A 13684-nucleotide genomic window follows, 5' to 3' on the forward strand; every position below is an offset into this window, starting at 1 on the left:
GCCTCATTCTATCACCCAACCGCTGCTCCCTTCCAGAAGAGCTGTCTATAAATGGTAGTCTCCATTTCCTTACTTTTCACTCAATCCAGTCCAACCTAGCTACTGCTACCATTATCATGTCACCAAAAGAGCTTTTGCTTAGACCACCAAGGAATTCCATATTCCTAAATCCAAGAGATATTCTGTCTTCCTCTTTTGGCCTCTCAGCAGCACCTAACACTTGACCGCTCTTTCTTTCTTAAAATATGCTTCTCTTGGCTTCTGTGACATCATATCCTGGTTTTCTTTGTGGCTCTCTGGCTGTTTCATCTTGCAGGCTTATCTTTTACTTGGCTATTAAATGTCACACTTCTAGGCTTAATTCCTGACCCTCCATTCTCACTATATGTCCTCTAGGTAGTCCCACCAATACTTGGTTTCAGTTACAACCTAAATATGTAGGAATTACAATCTTGCACCTCTAGCCTTGCTCTTTCCTCTAGCTTCTTGTTGCAGGAATCCAACTCCCTAGCTGACTTCTCCACTTGGAAATCAGAAATCTCAAACCTCAAACAGTAAGTCCAAGCACATGAAGAACATGAACTCATGATCAGTTTCCCAAAGAAGTTGTTCTTCCACCTTCTTATCCAACGATCCCACCATCTCTGGTTATGCAAGCCAGAAGCCAGGAATTACTCTTGACACTTTTTTCCCCTTGGTTTCCATATCCAATCTATCATCAATTCTTGTCAATTTTGCCTCCTAAGTATATTTTGAATCCAGTCACTTTTCTTTCTTCACCCTAGACCAAATTACCATTATCTCACCCAGGCTATTAACACCCTCCTCACTAGTCCCTGTGCATGCCCTTTTGGCAATCCCCATCCCACTCTGCCCTATTCCACTCTGATACCATAGTCAACAATTTTTTTCACGTCTTCTCGTTATTTCTGAATAAGATTAAAATCTTTTACTTAGCCTAAAATTTGTGCATGGTCTAACCCTTAAATCACTATCTTTTCAGACTCATCTTGTGCCATGCTTGCATTTTTGTTCCAGGGTCTCTTTACATGCTGTTCCTGCCTGGAATGCTCTTCCCTTTCTTGTCTCAGGAGTTATCTCCTAGTCTTCCTTTAGATCTCAGCTCAGTGGTCTCTTCCGATATCCATAATTAAGTCAATCCAGCTATTTTAATATGCTCTTTCAGAACTACATACCTACTGATCATAGGACTTACAGGTAAAATTTTACATGTGTATAATTATTCAAAAAATGTACATCTCCACTCAACTTTAAGCTCTTTGAGAAAAGGTGTTTGCTTACTACTGTATCCCAATACCTAGTGCAATTTCTGATAGTGCTCAATAAATATACACCAGATTAATGAATGGAGTAGAAGAGAGGGAGAAAGGAATATAATTATTTGACTCATATTTCAAATGGCTTATTCCTCTGAACTAGAACTCTTAGGTTTTCTGCTCTGCTCTGAAATAGAGTTCTACCTCTTTTTACACAACACAAATGGCACAATGCCTAAATGGATCCCTGTGACCCATCATAACCATCATAACCATATCTGAGTCAAAGGAATACCTGTCCATAAGCAAAGGAGGTATGCTATTCCAGGCATATAGTGCTACAACAGCAAAGCATTACCTTCTTTGTTCTTATAAGCTTGTGGTCCCTAAATTCAGTTAACTGAGCCCGAAGTGTCAGATCACTATTGACGAGGAATGCCTCCCGACACTGCTGGTAAAAATCTTGAAAAGAAAGTCCTGAAGAGGTCAAAAGGAGATGTGAACATAAGTCAGCATTTAAGAAACATGACCCTATACATGAATATCCATACCAAAGAATAAATTTAAAAAGTACTGTGGTCACAGTATGTTAAAAATAGGCAGTAAGTACTGATTTTTTTAAAAAGTACCTCTGGAAGAAGCAAAACTAGAGAATACTTAAGTGTTATACACTGTGGTTTATATTTTTTAAAGAGAACTGATTGGTTGAAAATAGTCAACTATGACCAAGTATAACAATCCTGTGGGCAGTTTTAAACAGTGTGCATAAAGTTGACTTTTAAAGAGAGAACTATTAAATAATGAGAACTGAATGATTATGAAAATATTTAAGTTAACACATTTTCTCTCAAAAGGAAGAAAATCTCCTAAGCAAATCTCTAGCATATGAAAGAAATACAGGTAATTGGTAGACACACATCCACGGTTAGCACAAGAAATTTAAAAAGCAAGCAGGGTTCGTCTTTCAGATTGCATTGGCAGCAGAGCATCTTTGGGTCTGCTTCAAAATTTGTTATGTGGTAGACACACTGATCACAGAGCAAACCATTTATTCACTGCTGTGAAAAACTGCAGTGTGATCATTAGACTCCAGAAAAAGGATTAATGAGGTGAAACAAAAGTCACACAATTTAATATCATAAATATTGAATACCAATGTAAGAAGCATTATCCTGGTTATCCAGCTGATACTTCATTAGTAGCCTGAAAATTCCCCTAAGGAAAAAAACAAAAAACAAACAGGAATTCAAATCTAGAACATTAACATAAAATAGCTAGAAGTAAAATATATGAAAAAAATGTGAATGAAATACTTGGCCTATCTGTATTAGCTTCTATTCCTTTTTTTGAAGGAACATATCCTGGCCAACTTAAAAAGAAGAAGCTCTTTTACTTCTTTTTAAGGAAAATCTAGAAGTAGATTTTTTTAGACTATAGGTTATTTCACTATAGAAAACCTGGAATATATAACAAACTCTAACAAGGAAAATATCAATCCTACAGCCCTAAAATAACCACTAACATTTGATATGGAGATCATATTTGCATATGCTGCTTTCTAAAATCTTTGTGGAAAAAGGCAGGATGGAAACTATAAATTCATGCATTTATATATGGTATGCACGATTTTATCCCTCACTTTTTCACTTAATGATTTTTCCATGTCTTTAAAAACTCTTCCTAAACAATTTTTAATGGCTGTTCATCTATGATATCACTTGAGTACCACAAATTTACCATTTCCTTACTGGACTGGGATGTTTACATTAATTCCAGTTTTAATTATTAAAACTAACCCCACATTAAATAAAATTATACACATTACTTCATATTTTGAATTATTTCTGTAGGAGTATATCGAGTAGAATTACAGGGCTGGAAGAAGTCTTACATAAACTAAAATTCCCAGGAGTCCTTGGGTATAGCAAAAATTTTAAACCTGTGCATTTTCATTTTTATGATAATCTAGAAAATAATTACGATAAGCATATTCTGTATCATCTGAAGGACCACCTTATAACTAAGTATAGCTGACCCTTGAACAATGTGGGAGTTAGAGCGCCAACCCCCCATGTAGTTGAAATTCCAAATATAAATTTTGACTCCCAGTTGTCCCTTGGTATCTTCGGGGGACTGGTTCAAGTCCCAACACCTCACATCCCCCTCTGTGGCTACCACAACCCGAGGATGCTCAAGGCTCTTATACAAAACGACGCAGAACCATGCATAAAGTTGACCCTCAGCATCTGTAGATTCTCGACCATGGATTCAAATATTGTTTTCGATCCCTGGTTGATGGAATCCGTGGTTGACTCAGTCTATGGATGCGAAACAAGGAGATACAGAGGGCCGACTGCATATTTATTGAAAAAATCCTAGTATAAGTGGACTCGTGTAGTTCAAAACTGTTGTTTGAGTCAACTGTACTGCCATTGACTCCATAGCTAAATTTTGTTAAAGATTTTTGATCAATCATATTCATACCAAGTAAAGACTAAATGATATTAGAATTAGCAGAATGGACCAAAATTTCAAAGTAGTTTAAATAAATTGTTTTACGTGTTGAAGGCTAGCACACAGACATTGAGGTACGCCAAACTAAAAAAAATTTGCATTAGTATCAATCATATTTAATGTTTTAAACATATCATATTTAATGTTTTGAGTACTTCTATTGCATGGATCCTCAACTGCACATGTAGCAACTTGTAACAGTCCATCCATTAGCAGTAAAATTGAATGAAGACTTTTTCTGTTCCCAATTCCATCAAAAATTATGATTAGATACCCATTTAATATATATTTCAGTATTAACACAATACTAATCTTATTTTCAAGTGTACAAAAACAGCTTTATAAAGTAATAAAATTCATTAGCATTTGAGGGTAACATGAGAGAGTCCTGTACTGATATAGCTGAGTTGATTGTGGTGGTAGTTACAAAGGGCTACATGCTACATGACTGCAGAACTAACCACAGACAGATACACACACACACACACAAATAAGTGCATGTATCAATGGTGAAATCTAAATAAACTCTTTGGATCAGGCCAGCATTAGTTTCTTGCTTTTAATACTACATTGTGCTGTGAGATGTTGGTATCAGTGGTAGTTGGGAAAGAGGTGCTGGGAGTTCCTGTATATATTTTGTAGCCTCCTGGAAATTTGATGATTTCAAAACAAAAAGTTTTTAAAAAACCAAAGAGATAAATAAATGGAAAAGAAATTGCTAGCAAAAAACCCAAATCTATTTGAAAGTTCCTGTGTCCCCGAACTCCTATCCCTTTCTCTTCTTCTAGGGTCAATATTATCCTAAATTAGGAATTTTTCGTATCCACCTACATTTAAAAATTTTATTCATATATGTGTGTGTGTGTGCATGCGTGCATGTGTGTATGTATATATACACATACACAAATTTGAACACTATATAATTTTGTTTTACATTCTTTTCTTAATTTTTACATCTCCCATTCTGTCCAGGTTATTTATCTTGAACAAAAATGTCTGGGTTTGGACAACAAGTAATATTGTCACACTACTGTTATTTCGTATAAGTCAAAATCCTGGATTTTGCTGCTTCTAGATCCAGAACACAGCTGGGTTGTGGCTTCAGTTCTCTCACTGCTTTATGATTCTGTTTCATTGAGATGTTCATATTTTTGAGTTAGGCAAGATCTTGGTTTTTTTTGTTGTTTTATATTTATTTATGCAGTGTGTTCGTTACAAAAGGGGATAAATTCAAGGGTGAAAGTATTGTGCCATCTTGTACAGAAGTATCTCACCACTCTTTAAAAAAAGTCTTTGCTAGTCTCACCTGCTTGTTCTTTAAGAAATTTTGAATTTTTAAAACACACACACAAACACAAAATCATTTAATGATTTGATTAATTTATAGCTCTAATACATTTCTAACTTGGGAGAAACTGCTACCTTTATATTTAGTCCACTCATCCAGAACACCATATTTCTCATTTATTCAAATCTCAATTATCTGTTCTCAACAAGGTTTGTTGTTTTTCAACATTTCATCTTGTTAAAAATAGTTACGGAATTCTATGCTCTTAGGGGGTAGTTTGCTACTAAAAGCCTTTTTTGACAGGTTAATTTTCATACTATTTATTTTTTTCCTGGCTTATATTATACCCAGCTTTTCTTAGCTTTTATTAATTCAGATATATCTCTTGGTTAGGCTATTAAAAGTGTTTCACTGGAAACATTATATAAAGATATTTAAAAGCATGAGCTTTAGAGCCAGGCAGATGTGAATCAAAATTTCTGTGCCCTTTACTATCTACCTTAGCATGGTTATGAGGATCAAATAAGCTATCTTATGTAAAGGGACCCATGTTTGAATCATAATGTTCATGTGTCATTAAAAAGGACCATCGAATTTAAGTAAAATCCATTATGATTCTGCTTTTTCCTCCACAATGACTACTGAGACACTCTTATTCAAAAATACAAAAATCTATTAAGAAAAAAAATATTGGTACTGTTTTATTATTGGGCAATTTGGTAGACTACTCTTGACTCTTGCATAATCCAGTACTGGCAAGTATTATCACTACTATTTCTCTTAATCCTTCAGACTAAGTAGGAACTTTAGTATTACCATTAAAACCTAGGAGTGCATGTCTTAAAATGTACTGAGTTTCTTAAAAAAGAAACTATGGTTTTCATTCTTACCTTGCATTAGGAGTAAGGCTTCGTAAGACATGAGTTAGGGAACTAAGTGGTAGTGATCCAGATTGTTTAACCAGAAGGGAATTCTCATAGGAGGTTTCTTCAGTATAAGGACTATATGTAGTAGTTTCATACCAGAGCCAGTTATAAAGACTCTGCTTTACATGATCCCACACTAGAGCACATGATCAAAGAAAACAAAAATTACTAATTATTTTCATATTGCCATGTTATTAGATTCTACTCTAGGAGAAAATAAAAAACCATGAAATAAAAAATGAATCTTGAAAATTTTCATTTTTGCCATTTCCCCATCCAAATCAGTACATGACGATCTAACCTCATTATCAATCAACATTTGAATTTTTACTGGTATATTAAATACAAGTTAAAAAGTTAAAATATATTAACATTACCAAGGCACTCTTTTAAAAAATTTAATAATTTAACATTTTGTTCTGTAGAATTATACCTGAATTATATCACACTAAATAAATGTTGCAATACCATGAAGTGTAGAAAAAGACCAAAATAATAATTGGGTTTCCTCTCCTTCATGAAACTTTAGGTGTAAAACACCTCCTTTAGAATCTGAATTTTTATTTCCAAGAATTATGTTCTAAGTCAGACTGAGGAGACCTATATTTTTGGCAATCTGTGTCTTTAAACATGCAAAAAAGGAAAATTGTGCTGAAAAACACTGAAAATGTTGTGACTTACAACATTAAGAAAATTTTGTAAGACTGAAATCTCAAGAAAAAAATAGTAACGTTTAACTTACTAAGGGGAGCATTGAGGTGATCAATAGATGCTATCAGGTATATGTTACGTAAAGATGACAACTGTCCAATAATTTGCTGGCTTTTATCTCCTCTCAACATTTGGCTATCCAAATTGTGGATGAGAAGGAAGAGTTCTAAAGAAGAATCTGAAAAGAAAAAGAATTCAATATTATTTTCACTGAGTATTTGTGAAGTCCCTACCACACACACAACCTATGGACTAAAGAATTTATCAAAGTAGTATAGGACAAAATAACTATTGCTCAGGGATACACAATTTATTTGAGAAGATATGTCAGCCACTCAAAAAATAGGCAAGAAATTATTAAAGTCTTTTTTAAAAAGTAAAATTCATTGGAAATCAGTAGGAACTGGTGTGCTTAGAGTCTTAAGGGTAATGCTTAGCACTTGAATCAGACCATAAAGAAAGCAGTTTTAATAAGGCATAGGAAACAAGGCAAGATGCACAACTGGATTGGAGGTGAATCTATGCATGTTGAATTGCAAGGTGGGACTGGAGGGGAAACACCCAAAAAAAAAAAAAAAAAAAAAAAAAAAAAAAAAAAAAAAAAAAAAAGAAAAAGAAAGAAAAAAGAAAGTTCTCACTAAACATTAATAAGAGTTAATATAAAAAACCTTAATTATCACAAAAGCTAAAAGAGGAAAAAGAAAAAAAAAGGAAGGGTGAGAGACAGAATACTGATCAAGGAATCAGGAAAGTGAGAGAAGTAAAATTTCTTAAGTTAATGAAGAAAGAATATAGACGATAAAGGTGTCAATACCATTGAACTGCAAAGATCGAAATAAAGAATGAGCCGAGGCTTATTTAGTAAAAAGGAAATTACAGGTGATCTTTAAGCATACAGTTTGGGTAGTAAAGAAGCAAGGAATTAAGAAGGTAACAGGTAAAAAGGAGAAGGCAGGACATGTCTTCAGAAACTCTAAAATCATATTGAAATAGGGAAATAAAATAGTGTGTAAGAGCAGTAGAATCAAGTAATTGCTTTTCCTAAGATGAAAGAAGTCTTGTACACATTTAAAAGCCACCGTAAGTCTCTCATGAGTTGATAGGAAATGAGAAATTTGGCGTTTATGATGGAGGATGAGCCTTTAGAGAGAATAAGCAAATTTCTGTTGCACTGGGGGTAGAGAGACAAATGAGACAATATAATGACAAAGATGCTGAGATGACACATTTTTAAAGCCCAAGGTTCTTTGAATTCTAGAAGCCACCACAGTCAATAGTATTTAAATTATATATAAACATATAAATTACATATGAATACATAAAATATATTTATAGTATATATAAAATATATTTATAGTATATATAAAATATAGAATACACACTATATATTTAAATCACATATAATTATATAGAATTGCAATTACAAATATATAATTAAAATTATATAAATATATACATGTATGTTAAATATTTATATAAATTATAATTATAAATACATTTTATATAAATATGTAGTTATTATATTACATATCATATATAACATGTAATATAACATGTGTAAATGAATAACTTAGGCACCTATTTTAATGAACATAAAACGATATTGAAATTATCCATCAAATCATTTAATAAGCATAACCAACTACTCCTTTTAATTCTTAAGCAATGACTGAATGACAATTGTTAGAGCCTAAATAAATTTATTTCTAATTTTTTGAAATGCTCATATAAAACATTCACACGAAAATAACAAAAAATGTTTTTCTACCCCAGATTTTAGTATATAAAACCATTGAAATGCAGTGATATTTACTTAGAATAAATAAGAATATTTTATGAAAATATTAAATATAAAACTATCAAAGGTGTACCAATCAACTGGAAGCACTTCTCACTCACCAAGCAAAACCTGAAAATTATTCTGAAATAAGAGGCTCTGGGTTATAAAAGTTCCAGATAAGAGTGAGTGTTACAACTAGTGAAGTTCACATGAAAAGTTCACAGATTAAAAAAAAAAATGTTTTAGAGAAATCTAAATCAGCATTGAGAAAAAGTACCTTATTAAAATAATCTCCATTTTCGTGTATAGTAATACACAAATAAATAGAAGCATATGCTTGGCTTCATCCTAAAACTAGAGTATCTACTTCATGTTACCTTCTTTAAATTTGTTTATTATCCAGTCTAGCTGATCCAGTACACTGCGGAAAGTACCCACATGATCGAGGACTTCTTCTGTTATAGAATTCAGGATCTATATCAAAAAGCGCAAGAAATACATCGATTATAACTTATTCTGTCATATAAGATAAATACAACTAGCAAATCAATCCTTTTTTTATAAATTAAAAATGAATTTGGATTTCCTATCAAGTATGAAAATTCACTTAAAAAATTCTACTGGTACTTAAGTGTACCTATACTCATTTTTTGTATAAGTTACCATTAAAAGAAACAGGGAAGAACAGCAAAGATGTAAAGATAAGAGGGCAGCATGAAAAAAAAACAATATGAGAAACATTAGAAAACATTTATCAAAAGAAACAGGACACAAACATTAAGGGCATTTTTAGAAAGGAATACTACATTAGTTAATATCCATCACCCAAAAAGTTTAAGTTAATTTTCAAATGATGAAGAGATATGAGCATTTAGAGAAAAAATGATCTATAAATATATTACAAAACTACAAAGTACTACTGATATTTTTATTATTTTTAGAGTACTGAAGTGACATAAAAGCATAATAAAACTAAAGTCCCCCATAATCCTGTCCTTCAGAGAAGTACTGTTAGTATTTGGTGCAGTACACAAAGCTAAACTTTTCATAAGATTTAATTCATTATCAGATACAAAGTAGGAAATTCAAAAATGGGGATTCAAAGCTAGAACCCTGAGTCCAAACACATGATCTTAAGCACTATGCAATTCTACTAGTGTGATAACTAAAAAAAAAAAAAAAAAAATTGCTCCAGAATGAGAAGTAGCATTCTCATTAATATGGGGGTATAGAATGGCAGGAGATATAATGTTCTTTTTTTAACATCTTTGACACTTTGAAACTTACTGATTTCACACTGATTCCAGGAAAGAAGCCATTTATGACAACATGAATGGAATCTTGCAGCATGGTGGCTCGAAACCTTTCTAGTAAATCTCTCTTAGAACCCAAACCATAAAGCACAATGTTGAATCCCAAGCTGTTAGGAAAGACAGCATTCATGAAATTAAAGTTCAGTAACTCTTATTGCCAACCAGTTTATAATCAACCAGTTTCCTTAATTTAAGCCTATAAAGAATACAGGAAGAACTGTACACCAAGTTCTGTACACCAAGCTTATAGTTCCAGTTTTAGTAGCTTTGGTGTCTGTAAACCAAGCTTATAGTTCCAGTTTTAGTAGCTTTCTCCCCGGCTCATATTACTTTCAAGCAACAGGTGCCCAGAAGTAAAGGGAGAACATTGGTAGGTACAAGGCACTAATAAGTTTTTCAGGCTGAAGCAGAGTTTTGATTGATAGATTAAAGTGAAAAGGTAAGCAGAGGCCAGGTCACAAAGGTTCTTGTTAAGTCAACTAACACAAGTAGATTTTATTCCAAAGATTATGACCATGTATAAGTAACTAGTCAGGTGTTAACGGAAAGGTTTTACATGAGAAAGTAACATGATCTTTTTAAGAAGATCACAGTACCTGAATGGGAGGAATAGATAGGAAGGAGGGACAAAACTGACTTGAATTAGGTGTTATGGAGAAAAATGTAAGGTGTCAAGAACTTTATATGTTAAGTCAATAGTATCTGAAGAGTAATGATTAGATGTGGAAGGTGAGGGAAAGGGAATATTTAAAAATAACAGTTTTTTGGCACAGGCAACCACATAAATGGGGTGACGTTCACTATGCTAGGTTGCAGGCGTAGGTGGGAATGATGAGTTTCAATAAGTAAAATACTATGTTAATTGAATAATTTATAGGACATCCACATGGAAACCTCCAATATACATTCAAATAGCCATGTCTGCTGCTGAAGAGTGTGATCTTGCCTGGGCTGGGCTGTAGATACATTTATGGAACTTAATTCATATTCAAAAAGCAACCAAAGCCAAGAGAGTGAATGAGATGGCCCAGAACACCAAGCACAAGGGCCCAAGCTAAAGTTCAACTCCATGATTGTTTATGGAGGTCAATCAGAAACAGTATTTATACAATGCTCTGTAGCAATGCAGGATAGCCTAGGAATAGAAGAACAGGAGACAAATAACCACCAAAGGTAGAGATCGACAAGATAGAAGCAGCAGAAAAAAAGAAGCAAAAGAATTCAGAGAGCTAGCAATTCCACTGAAAAAGCTGACTATGAGGTCTAGGCTAGGACGCAAAGCAAATCCAAGTTATTGGAGTTGACATACTGGAAGGAGGAGGAATTGGACTGGGGAATGGGATTAAGAGAGAAGTGCTGCTTTCTAAATTTATAATGAACAGATCCATAAATTGTTACTGAAAGCAGCCAAGATCCTAGCAAGGAAGATAATCATTCTCTTACTAGCACAACACTTTGAATTTCATTGGCAAAAGAAAACTAGGATCAATTGGGAAAAACTGTGGCAATTTCTATGTTCCTACTGCTTGTTAGACCTGCCTTCTTATTTACCCCAGTGACTATGTAACTGTGAGCATCTAAGTATATTTTTATTAGCATCCATTTCAAACACTTCCTTAAAAATACAAATATAACTTATTCTAAGAAAGGATATTTATCTTACCAATGGCTTTCACATCTAATAAACTTAGAAAAGACAAATTTCTTGAAAAATGTAGAATTTCTAAGAAGAGCCATACAATGACATTTCTACATTTGAGTCATAAAATTGGAAAAACACCTATTGTTCAAATTTTTACATGAAAAAATATATGAAGTTCATTGTAAAAAGAAAATTAAATGTTAAACTGCTTGATTTTAACATACTTTATAAATATATATTATTATTTTACAAGGGTGTGCAATGATGATAGTACTTACTGTAACTGCAACATCCATTTATGAAATAATTGTTCATATTGTTGATTTAATTGTTTAAGTTCAGTAGAAAAGGAAGGAGGAACCTTGCTCAATAAGTCACATAAAGTTTGCTTTAAAAAAAAAAAAAGGAAGAGAGAGGAACAAAATCACTCTCAACATACATCAAATCAATCCAAACGAAAAATATTTTCTTAGAGGTAAGGGTTAGAAGAGGCCATTAGTGGAAATATTACTTTAATCAGTTTGGTAATAAGTGCATCAACTAAATAAATACACATAGTATTTTAAACATGATTTAAATGTTTTTTTCTAATTAAAAAATTTTTTTTAATTTTTAACACTATTACAAATATGTGATAACAGTAAAGAGTTTTTTCTAGATCCATACGCATGATTATAAATTCCAACTGTAAGACTTTAATTTCTAAAAAGATTGTTACCATAAGGAGATGATTAAACCTGCCTTCCAGCTTTGACAACAAATCCAGTTTTAAAAACCTATGGATTTGGAAAAAATGTAAAAGCTTAGGGTAACAATTCAACATTAATTCTTAGAAAACATTAAATGTTCTTTATAGTTTACCATTATTATTAATAAAATAAACTTCTATCACTGCTCCTCCAAAAGCTATTCCTAATAAATCCTTTAACTTTGATAAGTATCACAAAGTTTTTAAAAATATAATGTAAATAAACTGAGGAAGGTATATTGCCCTGTACCCAAAACTTGGAAATTCTTGCTGGTGAATCAAATATAGCTCATTTTTTGAAATGAAAACTCTAGTAAAAAGCTGTATGTGCATTTTTATCCTGGCTCTACCATGTTTTCATGATTCTACCCTTTAAGTATAATATTTTTTAAATTTAATTAGTTTCAAGTATACAGTACATTGGTTAGACATTTATTTATATAGTTTAGAAAACAATCCCCCTGATTGCTCTTTCTCTCCTCTGGCTCTCCACCTAGCCATTACATTAATGCTGACTGCAATCCCTATGTCGTGCTCCCTCCCCATCCCGGTGACCATCTATCAACTACTAATTTGTATTTCTTTATCCTTTTACCCCTTTCTCCAAGCCCCCCACTTCTCCTCCCCTCTGGCCATCACCAGACTGTCCTCTATATTTGTGAGTCTGTTTCTGATTAAGTACAACAGTCTATTAATACTGAAGACTAGAGTTGCAATCAACATTCTAGGCACTCTAGCCTGTACAGTTTTTATTTATCCACATAATTAAAGAGAATAAGTTTTAAGTAAAACTGTTAAGTAGTTTAAAATTTTTTTCTCTCATTCCTTCTGAAGTTTAGAGCCATGAAGTTTAAAGCAGACAAAGTACAAGCAATCATTTCCAGTACTCATTTGTACTGGATTACCAGAGCATACTCTCACCTGAGTGTGAACTCTAAAATATTATCTCATCTATAAACTTTCATTTCAAATTTTAGTATCTGTGGAGAATAACATTACTGGCCTCCAAACTTCCCCACTCCCCATATCCACACCCTTTGCCATATGACTGTGTAGTCTTTCCCACTAACGAGGTGGAGTCTAGTTCCCTCCTCTTTGACTTTGCTTTCAGCCATGCGATTTGCCGTGGCCACTAGAGTGAGGCAGAACTGACACTTAGCCCAATGTCTGGTGCCTAGGCTCTAAAAGGTTTTGTGTTTTTTCACTTCTCTTACATCTGACATTGTCATGAAAAGAACATGCCTCAACTAGCCTGCTGGTCCAGGGATGAAGAGAGACATATAGAACAAATCCTAGATCAGACAACTCCCAGCAAACCCAGAGACATGAGAAATAAATTGACACAAGCTACTGAGATTGTATTGGTTAGCCATGTCCACAATCACTGAAAAGCCTTCCCGTCCCTCATTATCGGTAACAGGTGTTTCTTACACTCTCCTGAAGGTCCATTTGACTCTAGGTCCTACGTAGTCCTATTTTGACCCT

The 13684-nt window shown here is 33.3% G+C and overlaps 1 protein-coding gene across 6 annotated transcripts in view; it reads right to left on the reverse strand.

Annotated features, from left to right (window-relative positions):
• Positions 1-13684, reverse strand: part of ORC2 (origin recognition complex subunit 2) — a 38097-nt gene that overhangs the window by 2121 nt on the left and 22292 nt on the right. For all 6 annotated transcript variants that reach the window (XM_039844368.1, XM_039844369.1, XM_039844364.1 and 3 more), the window contains 7 exons: positions 11730-11839; positions 9784-9916; positions 8874-8970; positions 6748-6894; positions 5970-6141; positions 2431-2492; positions 1636-1754 (listed from right to left, as the gene is read on the reverse strand). In XM_039844368.1, coding sequence (XP_039700302.1) covers positions 1636-1754; positions 2431-2492; positions 5970-6141; positions 6748-6894; positions 8874-8970; positions 9784-9916; positions 11730-11839 — 840 coding nt within the window. The remainder of the gene's footprint in view (positions 1-1635; positions 1755-2430; positions 2493-5969; positions 6142-6747; positions 6895-8873; positions 8971-9783; positions 9917-11729; positions 11840-13684) is intronic.

This window comes from Pteropus medius, unplaced genomic scaffold (genome assembly GCF_902729225.1).
Source record: "Pteropus medius unplaced genomic scaffold, Ma_sr-lr_union100, whole genome shotgun sequence".
Classification (NCBI taxonomy): domain Eukaryota; kingdom Metazoa; phylum Chordata; class Mammalia; order Chiroptera; family Pteropodidae; genus Pteropus; species Pteropus medius.